Source organism: Biomphalaria glabrata, chromosome 14 (assembly GCF_947242115.1).
Source record: "Biomphalaria glabrata chromosome 14, xgBioGlab47.1, whole genome shotgun sequence".
NCBI lineage: Eukaryota > Metazoa > Mollusca > Gastropoda > Planorbidae > Biomphalaria > Biomphalaria glabrata.
Window position 1 is genome coordinate 6,503,192 of NC_074724.1, and position 19,111 is coordinate 6,522,302.

The 19,111-nt window shown below is 34.0% G+C and overlaps 1 protein-coding gene across 4 annotated transcripts in view; it reads right to left on the reverse strand.

Moving 5' to 3' along the window:
• Positions 1–4,319: 4,319 nt before the first annotated feature.
• LOC106055294 (uncharacterized) overlaps positions 4,320–19,111 on the reverse strand; it is a 29,505-nt gene continuing 14,713 nt past the window's right edge. For 3 of the 4 annotated variants that reach the window (XM_056010041.1, XM_056010040.1, XM_056010039.1), the window contains 5 exons: positions 16,818–17,111; positions 10,336–10,423; positions 9,578–9,620; positions 9,027–9,051; positions 4,320–6,433 (listed from right to left, as the gene is read on the reverse strand). In XM_056010041.1, coding sequence (XP_055866016.1) covers positions 6,372–6,433; positions 9,027–9,051; positions 9,578–9,620; positions 10,336–10,423; positions 16,818–17,111 — 512 coding nt within the window. In that variant the 3' untranslated portion in view covers positions 4,320–6,371. Of the gene's footprint in view, positions 6,434–9,026; positions 9,052–9,577; positions 9,621–10,335; positions 10,424–13,846; positions 13,881–16,817; positions 17,112–19,111 lie in introns of those variants that run through there. The other variant, XM_056010042.1, reaches the window with a different exon arrangement.

Consider the following 19,111-nt stretch of genomic DNA (forward strand, 5'->3'; position numbering starts at 1 on the left):
TGCTTTTGAAGAAACTGAGACAGACCATTCAATCCTCTTTCGCTCCAGATAAAATCCATTTTTGTCATCGTCGCTATGAGCACTATCGAGATAGATTTCCATCTGGAATGACGAAAACAATTCATATTTCCCTACCACATCATGATATTTTCTTCAACTATCCCATTCACGTAATAATAAACTTACATCCGTAACTCATTCTCGTGTGTTAATACATAATCTTCTTTTTTTTTCGCCAGGCATCTTTTCTTGTGGCCAATACGTCTTTGAGGTTCTGCACTAATCACCAGATCTGGCCACATTTAATAATGGCTTCAGCGATATCGTCCTGCATACACGTTAAGCGTATTTTTTATGTTTTTTTCTCTAAGTCCTCAGTCTCGAAATAATTTCTTTTATACAGTTAAGACTTGGGCCGAAAACTTTATGTAAGTGAGATAATGGAGACTGCATGGCAATTAACAAAAAATTGGCTACTTCAAATTTAGTAGAGGAGTTGAGGAGTTTTTATCTGTACTAGACAATGTCTCTAGAGTTTCTATAATTTGTGAAAATTATTCCTTTACCATCTTGAATGTTTCTCCTTGGCGATCCAATTGGTTGTTACCAATCGCTTTAAACCAGTTCCGGTTACGTTGGTGAGGACGTACTAGCAGTGTGCTGAAGTTGATAAAAAAAAGATGTGTAAAATTCGAAAAAAACGATACTGGGTTGATTTCAGCTTTAGCAGCTCGACTTCCTAACAAACAGAGAATGGTTTGAGCAGAAAATGAATTGAGATTATTTCAATTGAAAACTAACCATTTTTACCCGGACATTATTGTTTGTTTGTAAAATGTTTGACATGTTTCGGATGTTCCTTCAGAGTTGAAGATAGTTTACTTCCTAGTCCTAACCTCCCGATGGACGACAGGGGATGGGAGCGGGCAGGATTTGAACCCTCGACCGTCGATAAATCCGAACGACAGTCCAGCGCGCAAACCGCACGACCAGGCAGCATTCCAATGAATAATATCAATGGCAATGCAACCTTAACATTAGTGAAAATAAATCCAGTATTCAGATGTCAGGTGTACTGTCTAGATAATCAAACAAAATTACAATAAGCTTGTTTTCTATTGTTTTCTGGTTAGGTGCCCATGTTCTTTAAGGAGTGAATTGTGCTAGGAAAATAATTTCACAAACTCCTAGAAATTAGCTAGAATTTTGTCTTTGCAATTCTTCTTTAACTTGTTCGCGATGCCCACCGAGTGCCAATATACAATTTTTACTATTTGAATCCTTTGATCCCTACCGTAAAACATTTCTACGCTTTATGCGCGCAAACCGACATTTCAGACTTGAGCATTCCCAAAAATATTGTTTACATTACTGTATTACGGTAAACTAGATAGTGATGAAAAAAAAAGATGTAAAAAAAAAAGAGTTAAAAATAAAAATATTGATTTCACTCATTGCTTTTCAAAATGACAGAACTTTATAAGAATCATAGTAAAATAAAAATAATCTACGACATTTATCAATAGTTTCTAGAAAGGCCAATAGGCCTATTTAAAATCTCTAGATCTAGATGAAACCTGCTTACTGAGCAATATAGTAACAACATGTACCATGTGTACAAGAAGAAATCGGAAGTATAAATGTGAAGTACCTAGAGAGATTGAAACAAATGTAGTAAAAAAAAGATGCAAGCAGGTCTACAGCTTACATTGAAATAAAAAAATAACACACGAAATCAACAAAGTATATTCAGTGGTTAGCATTTCAAATGTAATATTTTGTGTTTGCTAATTTATGTGTTGTTTTTACTGAGAAGGTTTATCCTTAATTTGATGCCCCCTCATCATTCGGTGCGGCCCGGATCACCCGCATATGCCTAGCTACGCCTCTGACACGATCTTCTAATAAAAAAGTAATTCCCCTTTCAGATCTTGTGGTCTATAGGACAGACTGTGAAAAGGTCATCTTTAAAACTCAACCAACGCACCCCTTACGATCTTCTAACAACACAGAAAAATAAGTTAAAATTAATTACATAAGGATATACAAAATGAGATATTACAGTCACATGAAAAATCATTATATATATATATATTCAATACATAAAAATAAAAAAAATCTGTATAGAATGTATTTATATCACTGGTGTCACATTTTAAATCACATTGTAAATACAACGTTAACATGGCCAATTACAATGGACGTGATGCTATTGCAAATGAGAACACTTGTCAACTACAGTTCAGTTTTAAAATCAAGCAGCGCGATAACTTATTGTGTAAAAATAAATTTCCTCTTTCAGACCATGTGGCCTATAGGGCGTTTGATGTAGGCCTGTTTCTGTGGACTACGTCGAGGGTGTCATGTGGCCAGCAAAACGACCAACTGCCTTTACTTTCCCCGAACCATTGTCAAATATTAATTAGAGCTGGGTGGACTCAAGGGCGCTCTCGAGATATTAACGATTTTAAAAATACCAGTCTCTACGAAGATTCGAACTCGGGACCTCCCAGTTCTGAAGCTTCGCGCTTTACCACTCATCAAACGCGCCTTTTGTGTAAAATAACATTGATACTGAAAAAAAAAGCAATATAATATTTATATGGTAATGGAAACATTATATCACCCGGTAATATTATTTGGGGAGAAATAGTTTATTGACATATAAAACGTTATATATATATATATATATATATATATATATATATAATGTTTATATGTTCTTGTTAGTTGTTTTTACATCTTTAGGATGTGTTTAAAAAAAAATAAAAAGATTTTACACCCTAGCTAAAATTCCCGTTACAGCGACATGTATGATTCGAGCCCAAGATCATCGCAACGATTCTAGAGCGCATTTTAAGCAGCCCTCTGACCATGCTCCAATCCGTATTTTGGGGAAGGCTATATGCATATATGATATAACTATTACATCATGTTAAAATTGGAGGCAACATCAACGTTTAATACTTCATTCTTGTAGTAAAACATTGGACAGTATGTATGTAAAAAAAACAAATTCTATAACATATACGTATATATCCCAGATCATGTACAAAAGCCAAAGATCATTAATCTGCTATGTTAAAAAAAAAGGAAATATACATGTGACGTCACACAATAAAAATATCTAGTGTGAATTAAAAAAAAACAACAACAACAATAACTTTATTTTAAGTTAAATAAAAGAATGCGAGAAGCTAATCAGAAGAGATAAATAACTCCAGATACATATAATAACCTAAGAAAATACACAAAATAGTGTAATATACGATACTTGCTAAATGTAGGGGGCAAAAAAATATTCAAAATAAATAATCTTATGCTTATAAGTAGCTAAATAGGTTCATACATTAACGTTCTATTTTAAATCAGATTGTAAACATAGAGGGGGAAAAAAAGTACAAAAACGTCTACAGAAAAAATACCAGTGGAGAAAATGCTGAGAAGTGAACACCGTTTAGACATAAGATTCTGATTTCAGTTCTGTAAATATATCCTTACAACCATTTACTGAAATTTACATACTTAATTGTCAAACTAGCGTTACTAGACTTCATTAGACCATTAGCTTAATTAAGCTAACGCACATACACACAAAAACACATAATCTTAGCATATACTAACTCTCTTTTAATCTCTTTAACTGTCAACGACACACAAGCGAAATATAGTTGGCCATGTGTGTTTATAGTTTATACTAGTAATCTTATAATTACTTACAATGTTCAAACTAAATGAGATAAAGAGGAAAAAATGACGTGTTTACCTTTTCAAAATTGTATTTTTTTTATACTCTCAATGCTATATATATGGCAAATGTTTATATCACATAGATATTAAGGTTTGTCCAAAACATAATTAGGAATGTATTATTTCCCATGGCTACACATTTTGCCACCAAGAAAGTATCTAATGAAATGTTCTTTCATTTTTTCATAAGTGTTGTCAGACTACTTTCTTGAATATTGACTAGAATGTCGTGACTAGGATATATGCAAAACTGGAATATATATATATATATATATATATATATATATATATATATATATATATATATATATATATATATATATATATATATATATATATATATCATGGGCGTAGCCAGGATTTCTGTTCGGGGTGGGGGATTTGGGGGGGGGGGATTTTTTTTTTCTCCTTCCCCCTCCCCCCCTCCCCCCCCCCCCCCCCAGGAAAAAAATATATTTATTTCATCATTCTTTCGGAAGACGCTTATTGAATAGGTTCTTCCTGGAGTTAGTGGGAAAATTGTAGACTCCCCGCCATTGACAGCAAGGAGGTCAGGGGGAGCGCTAGGATCTCCTCCAGCGCAGGGCTGAGCCCCGCCGACAATCACTATTTCTGATATTGAAAGCCAACAAAATGAATATTCTGAGGTATACAGTGCATTTTCCTGCTGTAAAAAAGTTTTATTTAAAAAATCTAATATGCTCTTCTTACTAAAATCTGTCTTAGCCATCTTTGTTGAGCCACATTTAGTGTTTTTCAATTTCGCAAATGACTATACACTGCACTTTATTAATTGAGCCCCGCCACTGGTAGAAATGTGTAACCTCTCTTGAATACGCTCTTGGAATTAAGTGACTGTAGTTTCCTTTAGATTTTATATCGAAAAGTGAAGTTTTATCGTCAAAATCATCTGTTGGAGTTTTAAACTACAAAATCTCTAAAACTAATTTTTTTTTTAAATTCAAAACCCCGTTTTGCTACGGTCATAGAATTTAGTAACTGTAGTTTGCTTTAGAATAATATTGAAGCTAGAGGTTTTTTACCTCAAAACGCTCTGTAGGGGGATTTTAAACTCAAAACAATCTGGAGGAGTTCTAAACTTTAAAAAAAAGGCATCTGTAGAAGAGAGATTTAAACTCAAAACCCCCAATTGCCTTGGCTACGCTCAAATAATTTTAGTGTGTAATTTTTTATGTTGAAGAGGTAATTTTTAGCATCAAACCACTCTGAAGGGGGGTTTCAACTCAAAACTCATTTTTGCAATGCTCATAGTATTTTGAGTGCGTAATTTGCTTTTTTCTTACATTGAAGATGTATTTTTTATCTTCAAACCCCGCTTTCGGGGGGTTCAAACTCAAAACCCCTTTGGCTACGCTCATAGATCTCTGAGTGTGTAATTTTGTTTTTTAGATTGAAGAGGTATTTTTTATCTTTAAACTCCAATGGAGGGGAGTTTAAAATCAAAACCCCTTTGAATACACTCATAACATGTTGAGTGTATAATTTACTTTGTTTTTAATATTAAAGAGGGTTTTTTTTACCTTCAAACCCCGCTGAAGGGGGGTTTAAACTCAAAACTGAGTCAAAACCCATTTAGCTACGCTCATAACATTTTGAGTGCGTAATTAGCTTTTTTTTTATATTGAAGAGGGGGTTTATCCTAAATTTTGGAGAGGGTTTAAAAATCAAATCTTCATTAACTGTGCTCATGAAATTTGGGGGATTGTCGTTTGCATTTTTTGTTTTGTTTTGTGTTATAGAAGAGGGGAATTTAACTTCAAAAAAACCCTGGTAGGGGGTTTTAAACTCAAAACCTCTTTTGCTGTGCTAGGACAAGTGATAGTTTAGTATTAAAATATCACCTAAAGTAAAGAAAATCAAAGCAAAAAATCAGTCACTAAATTTCTATCACCCCCCCCCCCTTTCTTGCGGGGGGGGGGGATTTCATTTGTCGGGGGGTTTGAACCCCAAAAACCCTCTCCTGGCTACGTCCATGATATATATTTCGAAGAAGATCACATGTATACCATATATAGATCTAGAGTAACAAAAGTTCACATGTTTTTCACCATTTCACTTTCGTTACCTATTGCACATTTAGTACAATGTACATCAACAATACAGAATTATTTTGAGACATTTGCTGCACCCTAACATACAAGGGGTAGCAGTCATATTATGATTATGATATTAAGTTTAAAAAAAAAAAAGTAAAAACATTTAATTTAGGGAAGGTGATATTATTTAAAACACATGAAAATCAGATTACGCAATCCATTATAATTAAATTATTTTTTTCATTTTACACATTTAAACCTTAGTTATACGAACCTAACAACAATCACGGCCTAATGTTATTCTTTTCTTCTTTGGCTACGACTTAATTGTCGAAATACATGTGCGTAATTTTTTTCGACTTCTTGACACATAGGAATGATCAATGTTACCTTACTAAGTATTAAAGCACCATAAGACTTTTTAATGATTGCACTTGTCAACATACACATTAGAAAAAGCATTGGCTACGTCGTTGAGATAGAGCTTATATCAATGGGGTACACATGTTCTGTGTTCGCTGAAATATCTTTCTAAGACAGCAATGTTCCGTAGATTGTGTGACTTTATAAATTATCCGTTTGCGTAGCGGCAGTTTTTTTCAAATCTAGATCACTGAATTCTTGTCCTAAAAAACAGATTTAAAGAAAGCGATATATTGCTATATTAAAAAAAAGAAGAAAATTGTAAAGTAACCAGTTCTTAACCTTTTACTTGTTATCAGTGATGAGGAACCACCTCAGCATTATCGATTTTTCTGCATTCTGAACTGTTAAATGCATTTTCCCTTGTGTCAAATGCACACATTTTTTTTGACTGGGAAAGAGCTGCTGCCAAGGGTGGTTGCTGCATTGACATAAAGGTTTAGTCCAAATCTAAATGAAAGTGTGCGAGAGACAATTAAACAAATATAATAGCACGGACGTTTGTAAAGAACTCGACCTCTTAGGTGTATTTTCCTGTCATGTTAACTCTTGAAGTGGATCCACTTTCTCAAATTCAATCACGATATGACAGCAATTAAAAATAATCATTAGACTAACAAAGATTATATTAGGGAAAGAACCACACAATTACTGTCATATATCTCGATACTGGAAGATATATATATATATATATATATATATATATATATATATATATATATATATATATATATATATTCATTTCTTCTATAAAAAACAAAATTAACTAATTAACACTAATTACTTACCTAGTTAAGTAATTATTTTATTAATTAATATTGTTACGAATCTCACTATCCAGGCTCTCTGCAAACTGCACCATACACCACTAACTTAAAGAACTTGACAACTCAGGGCTCCAGAGTAACGTAACACTTTAATAGTTGAATAAATAACAGCCAATACTGTACAATTGGCAACACGTACACTGTACAAATATCTCTCCGATAACACCGTTCCGCCGTATCAACTCTTGCACTGGCCTCTCCGTCTCGTTCCGGGCTTGCACTGGGTTCAACAGTTCAGGACTGACTTCACACCCTAGGCTCGTTTTGTCGGACTCGATCGCAGACGAAGATCAAGACGCCAGTCGTCTCAACTGTACTTGACAGTACTCCGCACTGAACCGTCGTAATGCTCCGTACAGAACCACACCGCTGAAATGTGCTGTAGTCGAACGGACTGTAGTGAACCGGGCTTTGAACCCCTGCCGTGAACCCGCTTTCTGAACCGTCTTGACTGCGACACCTCCGCTCTTTATATAGGGTCCCTACTGGCCTTCTAGAACCGGACAGAACGTCGCTCGACCATTCTGGGACGCTCCTGAGCTCTGTTTACGACGCCGATCCTACTCGAACCTTCATGTTGTTAACTCGTCTCGGCCGATCGTCGTAACTCGTCACGGTTGACCGCTCGTCTAGCGCTGGCCTGGGCGATTTGCGTCGACTGACTACACTCACACCACTACCCCCATCTGTGCCACCACCAGGTTTATAACAATATATCTTCTAAGACAATAAATTGTACAAAGTTTCAACTTCATCCGAGAAAGGAAAGAGGGAGAAAAAACGTGTACAGGATTTGTACCTAACAGACAGACAGACAGACAGACAGACAGAGTGGATAAACAAACCCATCAACATATGTAGGAATGAAATCGAGGTTCATTTCAGCTAATGGATTTCTTGAATAAAATATTCTATACTGGCCAACAGCTCATTTAGAAAGTTTTGATCATGCGGTTATAGCTTATATTTCTAATTTGGACCTTTATTCTGAGATTATCTCTATATTTACGCCAGAAGATTACGTGTAACATTGTCTAGGCTACGAAGACCAAACCGTTATCACCATCTTCGCAATACCTGGTGCAGACTATTTAATTGTGTATGTAAAATGTTTACAGTAAAATGTTTATTGTTTTTGTAAATCGACTAAGATGCTGATAATCTGATTTTAAAAAAAGTAAAGTTCCCCTCTTAGACCTTTCATTCTTTGGAGCAGATGATGTAAAGGTTATCTTTTTCTGTGGCCTATGATTAACGAGGGTGTCATGTGGCAAGCACAACTTGTAACCGCCTTTACTTTCCCCTAACTAATGTCAGGTACCCCGTTAGAGCTGGGTGGACTCAAATGCACCCAATGATCCCGAAGTTAAAAGTCCTTTTCTTCACCGGGATCCGAACCCCGGGACCTAGGTTCGTAAGTCAATCGCTTTATCGCTCAGCCACCGCGCCTCCGATAATCTGATAACCATTGGATATATTGAAACGGTCTCAACTGTAAAACAGCCTCATGCATTACATAGAACCAGAGCATAAGCTTTGTGGAAGATATTTCGATCGTAAACTGAGGTGCCGAAATCTAAGGTCCGAAGCCACGTTTAATCTTTACAAAGGTGCTATCTGGCCCCTACAAACGTATGTCGAAAGTGTAAGAGACTCGATGGCATTGGATTTTTTGTGATGTGTCCCTTGGCACTCGTGTCCAAAATACACGTGGCCCTTGTCAAGCGTATGAAATGCATGCAGCTCAACCCAATGTCGAAAATGTAGCCTTCAGGGTCAAGACAGTTTGCACACCTGTTGAAATTACTCGAGTTCATTTAGACACATATTTGTGCAGATTAGACATTTACTATAAGGATTCAGTGTGTGTATCTTAACGTCTAGATACTGCCTCACTACCACAGCATTTAAAATAACTGAAAACATGTATAACATTCTCAACCCATTATGTTTTAATTGATTAGCCTACCTTCAGTAGTCTCTAACACCATACCCTAAGGGAAAAAAAAGAAAACAAGCTTTTAGAAATTGGGTTTCTATTCATATACATCTAAATAAAGAAAGCATATATTCTTAAAAGAATATATAAAAGCTTTTCTAGAATAGACACTTTTAACAAGCATATCATTATATCAATCTCCATTGTTATTGTGGATATTTCATTTTTACTTATTAAAGTTATATTTATAATTATTATCGTGTAATTTTCATTATTCAATATAAATAACCATCTAAAAGGTCTACCATTTAAAGGCATAAGTTATAACCTTCGGATACTGTAATAATAAATAACTGCATTCTAATATTCTAATATTACAAACTACTATAGCCTAGAAGAGATTACTGGTCATCTTCATAGATTTGTAGGCTATTTTGTACTCGTTTCTTCCTATGCTTATCATTCAATCTTAATAATCATCTAAAAGTTCTACAAATTTAAAGAAATAAGTTATAACAGGAATTACAATTCCACAAACATATTAAATGAAAAGTAGTCAAAAACAACAACAAGAAACTTACAGTTACTAAAATCTTTTCATGTTTGGACTTACAGTTTTGATATCTGCAATGTAAGAAATATTTTTTGAAATCATTAGTTTACTGTTTTCTATAAAATAAACATATACTTCTAGTAATTTTAAGTATTAAAATATTTATGTGATATTGGGTTTATTAGTTTTAAATACTATTTTATTCCTCCAAAAACTATTACTTTATTATAGTATTATTATAGTAATATAATAGTAAAACTATACAAAAATCTTAAATGTCATTTTAAAAAATCAGGATTTTTTTCAGCAGAATGTCCAATTAAGCTAAGATCAAAACAGTTTTAGAATAAAAAATGAACATTATGACTTTATAACATTATTGTTATAACTTTTCTAAAGCGCTACTTTCATGCTTATAGCATGCTCTCATTTGGGGACCGGTAGGGGGGAGGGGTATCTAGGAGTTGGTTTTCCGTGCTGCCCGTGTCGGGTGTCGAACCTCGAGCCCCCTTCTAGGTAGCCAAGCCAAGTTCAAGCGCACTTGGCCTTTCGACCACGCTTCCCACATTATAGGCTCGATTAGAGATTAAAATAAGAATAGTGAAAAGATAGTAATACTTCTATAGGTTATGACCAAAATAATTATGAATACTTTAGTATTATACTGCTCATAACTATATGCCAGTCACATATTTGCGCTTAATAAAACTCTTTTATTGACCAGTCTATTTTGTGTCTATGATTTCAATAGATAAATTAGTATAAAGAAAACATATACTTATTTACATAAAGACGATGGTGATTCCAATTAGTATTATAAGCGTGATGGTGAAAAGAACTAGAAAGGTTGTGGAGTTTGAATCCGACTCTTCACCTAAAATAAAAAAATAAAAATAATAATAATAATGGCTATTAATTTTTTTGATAAAAGTCACAAGGATAGATAAAAAACAATGCCATTCATAAGTCTTCGTCTCTAGAACTAAAAATAAAACGATAATAATTACATACTAAATGTAAAGCAAAACAAACAAAATAACAGTAAGAAAATATAACAGTAAATATAAGCGATTTCATAGCATCTGTTCTAAATCTTGCTTCAAACAAATTTGCATCATTTCCTGAAGCTCGAATAACATTCACGACGACTTTTTGATTGATGTTTATCAATTCATGGGAAATTACTTCTTCAATTTCGTTGAACGTTGAATAATTGTTATGGAGTGCAAAAATAAGATCTTTGATATAGCTCCAAAAGACTAACATCGTCAGGTCTTGGAATCTTGGCGCCATTCTTTTAGTCCCCAATGACAAGCAACGGCTGTAGAAAAGATCACGCCATTGTTGAGAAGGAATACCGAAATTTTGGGGGTACCGTCGTGTTGATACCAATATTGATTGTCATTTCTACTGAAGGACAGGAGCTTTTTGATTGAAAGCAGTGACATACTGCACTTTGTTCATGGCTGTACGGCTGATACTGAGTGTTTGTTCTTACATTTGTTTTATTTTAGTTATAGAGACTGAGGCCTATCAATCACTGATAATGAGCTAATCAGTCGTATGGCTTTAGTGACATTATGTTGTGTTTGCAAGTCTTTTTTTTTTTTGAGACCTTGCTGAAATGCGATCTGTAAAGCCGATTATGTATAGATCATCTATTTTTGTGGCCCACTTTTTACAAGGACAGCGTACCACCGCCTTAATATTTCTGCAAATAATGTCAGAGGCGTTTAGAGATCCCGAAATAAATAAAAACATTCCATTCTTAACCGGGATTGGAACCTATGACCCCCTTTTCGGAAGCTAAGCGCTTTACCACTCAGCCACAGCGCCTCCGTTTGCATGTTTCAAGCTATATTTTATTTATCATATTCGTTTTTCCATAACCCAAAATACACTTTGTTCTTTTAACGAATTCTTAACTATAAACAAAAAAAAGTGGGGGTAGAACCAGTGATTAGCTTCCGAGAAAGGGCCTCAGGCTCAAATCCCGGTAAAGACTAGAATTTTAAATTTCGAAATGTTTAGGACGTCCCTGAGCCTGCCCAAACTGTGATGAGTGCATACTATTACGACGTAGATTGAAAGATCTCAAAGTTTGTTTTTTTCAGTTTTCCTACTAACAGATCACTGTTTAAATAGAGATGTTAAAAAAGTATTATTAAAAGCGCGATTGCATTCTTCTTTTTCGTTGCCGTTTCATGTTGGAGTTGCTTCGAGTTGTTAGTCTTGCTAAAATATCTAAGCCTACGATTTCATCTGTAAACAACGGACCTCAATTAATTATTGATCGTAAAGGCAATGTAAATGTTGTAGTTATTTTTATACAAAAAATCAATGCTTTTCAATATTATATTTAAAGTAATATCTAAAAGTTAAGACAAATGTAGACTAAAAGTCATTAAATGTATGCTTCACAATTTTTATAATTTATTTAACTTTTTAGAAAATTAACAACCGCTCGTCTGGATAAGGCGTTTTGAATTAGAGCATTTTATAATAAATCTCTCCGACTACCAAATATATATATATATATATACCGGTATATAAACCAGTCACTTTTGTGTCTCTAGGACCTGGGTTCTCTATAAAAGGCATCTAAGGCGCATTAGATTTATAATGGACATACAATGAAAATCCTATTTAAAAACACCACTGTTGGATGCGGCTTAGCTTGGTCGGACACCGATCCATAAGGGGGATAACCGAATGCTCAAGGCGATCTTCTCTGGGATGATGTAACAAAGTTGCCCCAAGAAGAGCTGAAAACAATAATTAATAAGAAAGCCACTTGCAGCGGCTGACCTCTGAATGAGACAGATGGAAGAAAAGCCCTTGCCAAAATAAGGGGTAGATGCCAAAGAATATAAATTATATCTATCTATCTATCTTATCTATCTATCTATCTATCTATCTATCTATCTATCTATCTATCTATCTATCTATCTATCTATCTCTCTATATATATCTATCTAAATATCTCTATCTATCTATCTATCTATCTATCTATCTATCTATCTATCTATCCAACTATATATATCTATCCATATATCTATCTTTATATATATTTATCTATCTATACATCTATTTATTTATTTATCTATATATCTATCTGTACATAAATAAATACAAATATCTACATTTATATACAGATAGAAATTATTGCTTATTGCTATGCTGATATAAATATTGACATTTCATTTGGTTCACCGGTGCAGACGTTGCATAATTGTTTATGCGGTTTTTGCTAGACATTGTACAATGAACATAAGTTTTTTAACACAAGAAGTCTGTAAAAAAATATATTTGTTCTATCAATCGTGTTTACCTACTTTAAATACATAACAATAAGCTTTATCATGTTTAGCGAACTATTTTTCAGATCACCAGATTTCATTATGTTTAAAATCTGAAGTGTTTTTCCCTTAACATCTTGCTCTTTATCTATTTTTTGTAAAGGACAGAACAATAGCATTATACGTTCATATAATTATGATTTTTTTATTTATTAAAAAAATGTTTAAAATCAAATATTATTGAAATAAATTTAAAGACAGACTTGCATTTATTTTATTTTTTTTTGCAATTCCTTTTGCTACGACATCAATAACACACATTTGTAATGCTAATCACATGCAAAGATTAAATATCTGTTAGGTATAATGCAACAACACGCATATTTTATGAAATGTTTAAAGCAAAAATGCACGTCTAGTAAATAAAACAGTATAATACAAGATTATAAAGATCTAGAACTGGACGGACGGACTGTCAGAACACACAAAACTGATTGTGTCTTTTCCCCTATAGGGGGCCGTTAAAAAAAACAAATTTGATTAAACTATAAAATAAAAATGTCTTCAAATCAAAAGAAAATAAAGACGAATGATAAAGCGCCTGTCTTTTGTCATGGTGACATCAACTTCTGAAGCCTTAGTTCTTAGTTTTTGACCTAATTTAAGGAATAAAGAACTAAGAAAAAGCTGTCATAAGTTAAATAGTTATTACAGAAAAAAAAATGTATCTCCCAATCTTGTCGCCATCCACACCAGAAGTCCTTAATAACGTTACCACATTTTCAGTGTTTAAATAAGTCTTACATTTAAGTAAATATAGAAAGTGGTGCATAGATATAACAAGCTAGGCATATATTATCTATAAGCTATCATGCACACACGTATATATAAGTGTAGAACCTATAAAGTAAATGCTTCTAAAAAAATATTTCGATGTGTCAGAGCGATTAAACTATTAAGAAAGGAGTAAAAAAAATGTATGTAATATTGTTTCTTACAATGCCGTTGGATGCCCTTAGTTCTTGACTTCATCTAAAAAAATATAAAAAACTACAAAAAGGGTATCATAAAGTAAAGAACGTAGTAAAGAAAAAAAAAGAATATAGTATTTGTAACATATGTACATTTGCACACTAGCGCGTCAGTGAAACACCGTTTGTGTTTACGTAATAAATGGAGTTCCTAATATGTCTTCCTTAAGATATCATCGAAGCAATGAAGAGTATATTCGCATGCCATGGAATAATTAGAAGGTTAAGGTCAGATAGCGGGCCACAGTTCGCTTCAAGGGAGTTCCTGAACTTCTGTAAATCATACGGAATAGAGCATGAAATGTCGAGTCCTCATTTTCAGAGTTCTAATGGCGAGACTGAAAGAGCTATACAGACAGTGAAGAAACTTTGGAAGAAAAGCGAAGACAAATTTCTGTCGCTATTAGACTACAGAACTACTTCACTGACTAGACTATAGAACTACTCCACTGACTAGACTACAGAACTACTCCACTGAGTAATAATAATTTGTCGCCAGCACAATAACTCATAGGACGCGCAGAAATTAGTTACCTTTGATCGAGGAAATACGCGCACCTAAGACACCAGATCTCAAGGTGGTGAAGAAACACTTTAACTCCGAGAAACAGTCTCAGAAACATTATTATGATAAGAGAAAAGGAGTTAAGAGTCATAATTCACTACAAGACGGAACGGCAGTCAGAATGCAACTTAATTCTAAGTGGAAACCAGGAACAGTAGTTTCGAAACATTCTAAGCCTAGATCGTATAATGTCAAAAGTGGAAATAAGGTCTACAGAAGAAACAGAAAACACACCAGAAAGTCTTCTGAGAAAGTAAATAGATGTGATAATAATTATGACTTTCCAGATGACATCTCAGAACATCTAGAACCACAATATCTAGAGAGTCCAAGATTACAAACTACGCTAGATGTAGAGCCGCCACTACACACTGCTTCTTCTAACACCTCTAGACCACATGAACCTTACGTAACACGCTCAGGCAGAATAGTTAACAAACCCAAGAGACTTGATTTGTGATTAACAGAAATGACTTTTTAGTTAGTTATTCTGATAAATAGATTTTCTGAAGTAAAGAAGAGAGATGTAACATAATAGTATTATATGTACATTTGCACACTAGCGCGTCAGTGCAACACCGCTTGTGTTTACGTAATAAATGGAGTTTCTAATATGTCTTCCCTCTTAAACACTAGTTTGTTATTTGTGTAACACAAATATTATACAGTATTGCTTATATTCTTGGTAAAATTAAAGCTAAAAATACACTAATACATATTTTGCAGACCCAAACAAAGACGTCAATATTAAATTTAAATCAAATAGAAAATACACAGTGAACACATACACACAAATTAGATATAATTTTAATTAACAGAGAAATAAATAGAAGTACCAAAATCATGTAGCTTTCTAAATATATAACAAGAAATTCGATTATTTAAGTATAAATGACACATTCTCATATGCATGCAAGTATATACGTATGTATGCCCTCCATAGAAATAAAAAAAAACAACATTTACTAATCTTTACATAAATGTTCTTTAGATCATGGCTGAGACCGTATTGTATGTTTAATTCCCCTCACCCCCACAACCAGGGCCCAAAAGAATATACAAGAAAAAAATATATATATACATTTATCTCTATCAAAGAGTGAAACTGTATGACAAATCAGTTGTAATATCTTATCATTTAATTATGTGGGTTAAACTGGTAAACCTATATTCTTACTACACTTTTATTTTCGTGATAAAATAAAAATATGAAGGGAACATTCGGAAAGTTTGACATACATCTATATGCAATTTACTAGATCATTAATACCCAAACACAAAGGGTCGTATTCGGCTAGTTGCAAAAAATTAGTCAATACAGATCAATATAAAGACATTGGAATCAAGCTACTGTAAGTTTTTTTTGCTGGAGTGCGAATTTTTATTTTTTATTTTTGCTTTAACTTAATAACTATTGTTATATTATATCATTTGACAACTCAATAATAAAAAATATATATTGAATGTTGTCTAATGTTTCCGGGTTGCCATGGTAATGGCGGCCATCTTGAAAATAGCAAATCTAATTCTTTTCAGAATTGTAATTTTTTAACATTAGATAAAGAATGTTAAGCTAATTGAAAAATTATAGTAGGCCCCTAGTACAGCCTAAATGGTGGTACTTGAATATAGTCTTCAGCTTTGACATATGAATATCATAGCGGCGAAAGAACATTAGTATTATGGGATTGTTAACAATATTTAAAAAATGATTTAAGAGTTTATAAAATATAGAAATTCTATTCTATTTGCATTGAGTTCACATGGCCTGCAAACCTGGGCTAGGCAAGTCAATTCACCGTCCTTGCATGTTAGGACACGTTAGCTTATAGTACATAAATAAAAGGGTCCTTAAATTGAAACTATGCTGTCTAAATCTCATTATATACATGTAAATATAGATGAGCAAATATTTATATATTTATAACTTATTGAGGTGAATAGAGTTTAAATCCCTTTGTATTAATTTTGAGCATTGTTTTGCTAAACGCTTAGAGGTGCAGGAAGGGTAGTAAAATTTTCAAAATTATTTCACAAAAGATATCTTATTGCGCATGCTAATGAAGAGCCACATTATACAAAACCCAGGGGCGTAGCTAGGAATTTTACATCGTTTGGGGGCCCGGAGGGACTTGACCTCTTAGGGGGCGCCTGCTTTTGCTTAATATTTAATTTTCAATGTAAAAACACTAATTTGGGTGGATCTCCTTAAATGGGCACCCGGGCGGATTTTCTAATTATCCCCCTCCTTTCCCCACCTTAGCCACGCCACTGACAAAACCAATGATGAAATATATTTCTTGTATACATATTATTAGGTTTAAATAGCTGAATGTAATTTATGTAATCTAAATTAAAAAAAAAAAATCAAACCTTTTATAAAAGTACAATGGACATACTTTTCATTGAACCCGCATAAGCTAAAAGTGAAATCGACTTCTGAAGCAGATTCAAAACCAAGATTAGCAAGATTGAAAGTCCCTTCCTCATTGTCTGTCCATATAGTTGATGTGTTATTATTTGTGATTTTCAGTTGAGGACGAACCTTCTGGGTAGAAGCGATTTGATATGAAATTTTTATTTCAGAGTCATATACAATTTTAATGCAGAAATCTTTATTAACAGTTTTTTCGTTGATTTTGAGAACACTCGAAACGTTTGTAAGATCTGAAAGATACATATAAAATTTAAAATATTAATGAGAAATATTAAAATGTAGAATTTGTTTTTTAAGAATAGAAGAATATATATTGTATAGGGTAGAAGATGTAAGGTCATCTGTTTTTGTGGCCTACGGTTAATGACGATGTCATGTGGCCAGCTCAAAGACCAACCACCTTTACTTTTCCTAAAGTAATGTCAGGTAACTATTAGGGGTGGGTGACTCGAAGGTGCCCAAATATCCCAAAATTAAAAATCCTCAGGATTCGAACCACGACGTGAGACCTGAATTTTTATTTCGATAGACATTTGTAGTTTGATTAATTTTGATGGAAACATATTCTGTTTGTCAGCCATTTCAAACCTTGGCCACACGTATATCTGTTAATCCAGGTAGTCTTTTTAACTGAGATTGATCGACAATCTAATAGGTAATAGTTGTAAATCAAAAAACATTGGCTAAACGATTTTAATTAGGCAAAAGAAATATTGAAAATTTACCATCACTAACCCAAAAAGGCAGGAAAAAATATGACTAAGATCAAAAGAGGGAATTTAATATATGAACGTAAGTACATTAGACAAAAAGTTATACAATGCAAAAATATAATGGTATATTAACAAAAAAAATTGTTTTTTCATAAAATACATCATCAGTATCATCATCAATTTCCATTTGAGTGAGGGCTTGAGAGGCTTAAATTCTCTCTTGCAAAAGCCCTGGACAGAAACCCTGCTGTCTTGCGTAGTGCGTACACGTCACGATATAGGTCGAGCAAGTCTGGGGCAGTCAAACAGAATATGAGGCACGGTTTTCTCTTCTTCCCCGCAGCGGGGGCACCGTGAATCGGAATTTGACCATAGAAATATGAGCCAACAGGACAGTGGCCTGTCCTGCACTGTGCTATAATAGCTTGCTCAGGCCTGGACAGCCTCCACAACGAGGAAGTGCGGTCAGGGCGCCTCATGCGCTCCCAGACTCCACGGGCTTTTTGGGACTTGTCCCAGCACTGAAACCACTTTTCTATTTCTGTTTTTTGCATTATAGACAGAGCATGATGAAAACTTACAGCCTGCTCAGTACCCACTGCATTATTACAGGGGTGCCATAGCGTAGTTTTATGTTGTGTGAGGCCATGATGACAGTGTCAATATTGGGGGACCATGGTCAAGGGCTATGCAAAGCCTGTAGTACAGAATTTAAGTCAGTGACCACAACAATCTGTGTTGCCCTCAAATGTCCCTCGCCGAGTTGAGTCAATGACCTTTAAAGGCAGGTTAAACCTCCCAAATTGAAATATCAACAAATCTTTCACCATTAAAGTGTCTATATGTTTGGATGGATCATTTAATGATGAAAAAAATGTTTTAAAAAAACTTTAAAAAGTGAAATTTTTCACAAAATAGGATAAGAATATCAAAAAACTATTTAAAAAATACATGAACACACATGTATTTTGGTGGGAAGCGTGGTCGAGAGGCCAAGTGCGCTTGAACGTGGCTTGGCTACCTAGAAGGGGGCTCGAGGTTCGACACCCGACTCGGGCAGAGTTGTGTTTACTATATTTACTGAGCGCCTAAAGGGTGCACAGAAAACCAACTCCTAGATACCCCACAAATGAGATTGGACCAAAAGCTCTGAGCGTGCTTTAAGCATAAAAGTAGCGCTATATAAAAGCTATAATAATAATGTCAAGATATTTTAGTATATATGAAATATTTTCAAATGAAATTTGCACAGTGCATGTTAGCAGCATGTTATTACAATAACATTGAACAACAATTATTACAATCAGAGAAGAAAAAACTTTTATTTAAATGAATTATTTAGTGTGAGAACCATAAAACTGTGGGAACTGGTTGGGGATAGGGTAAGTATTGAGGCCATAACTTTAAAACTATTTCATAAATTGTAATTCTGGTAGAACGTTTTGATTCAAAATGTACATAGAACAAAACTGTTATATTTCTGCCTGAGTATTGGATTGTTTGTTGTTGTATTTTTT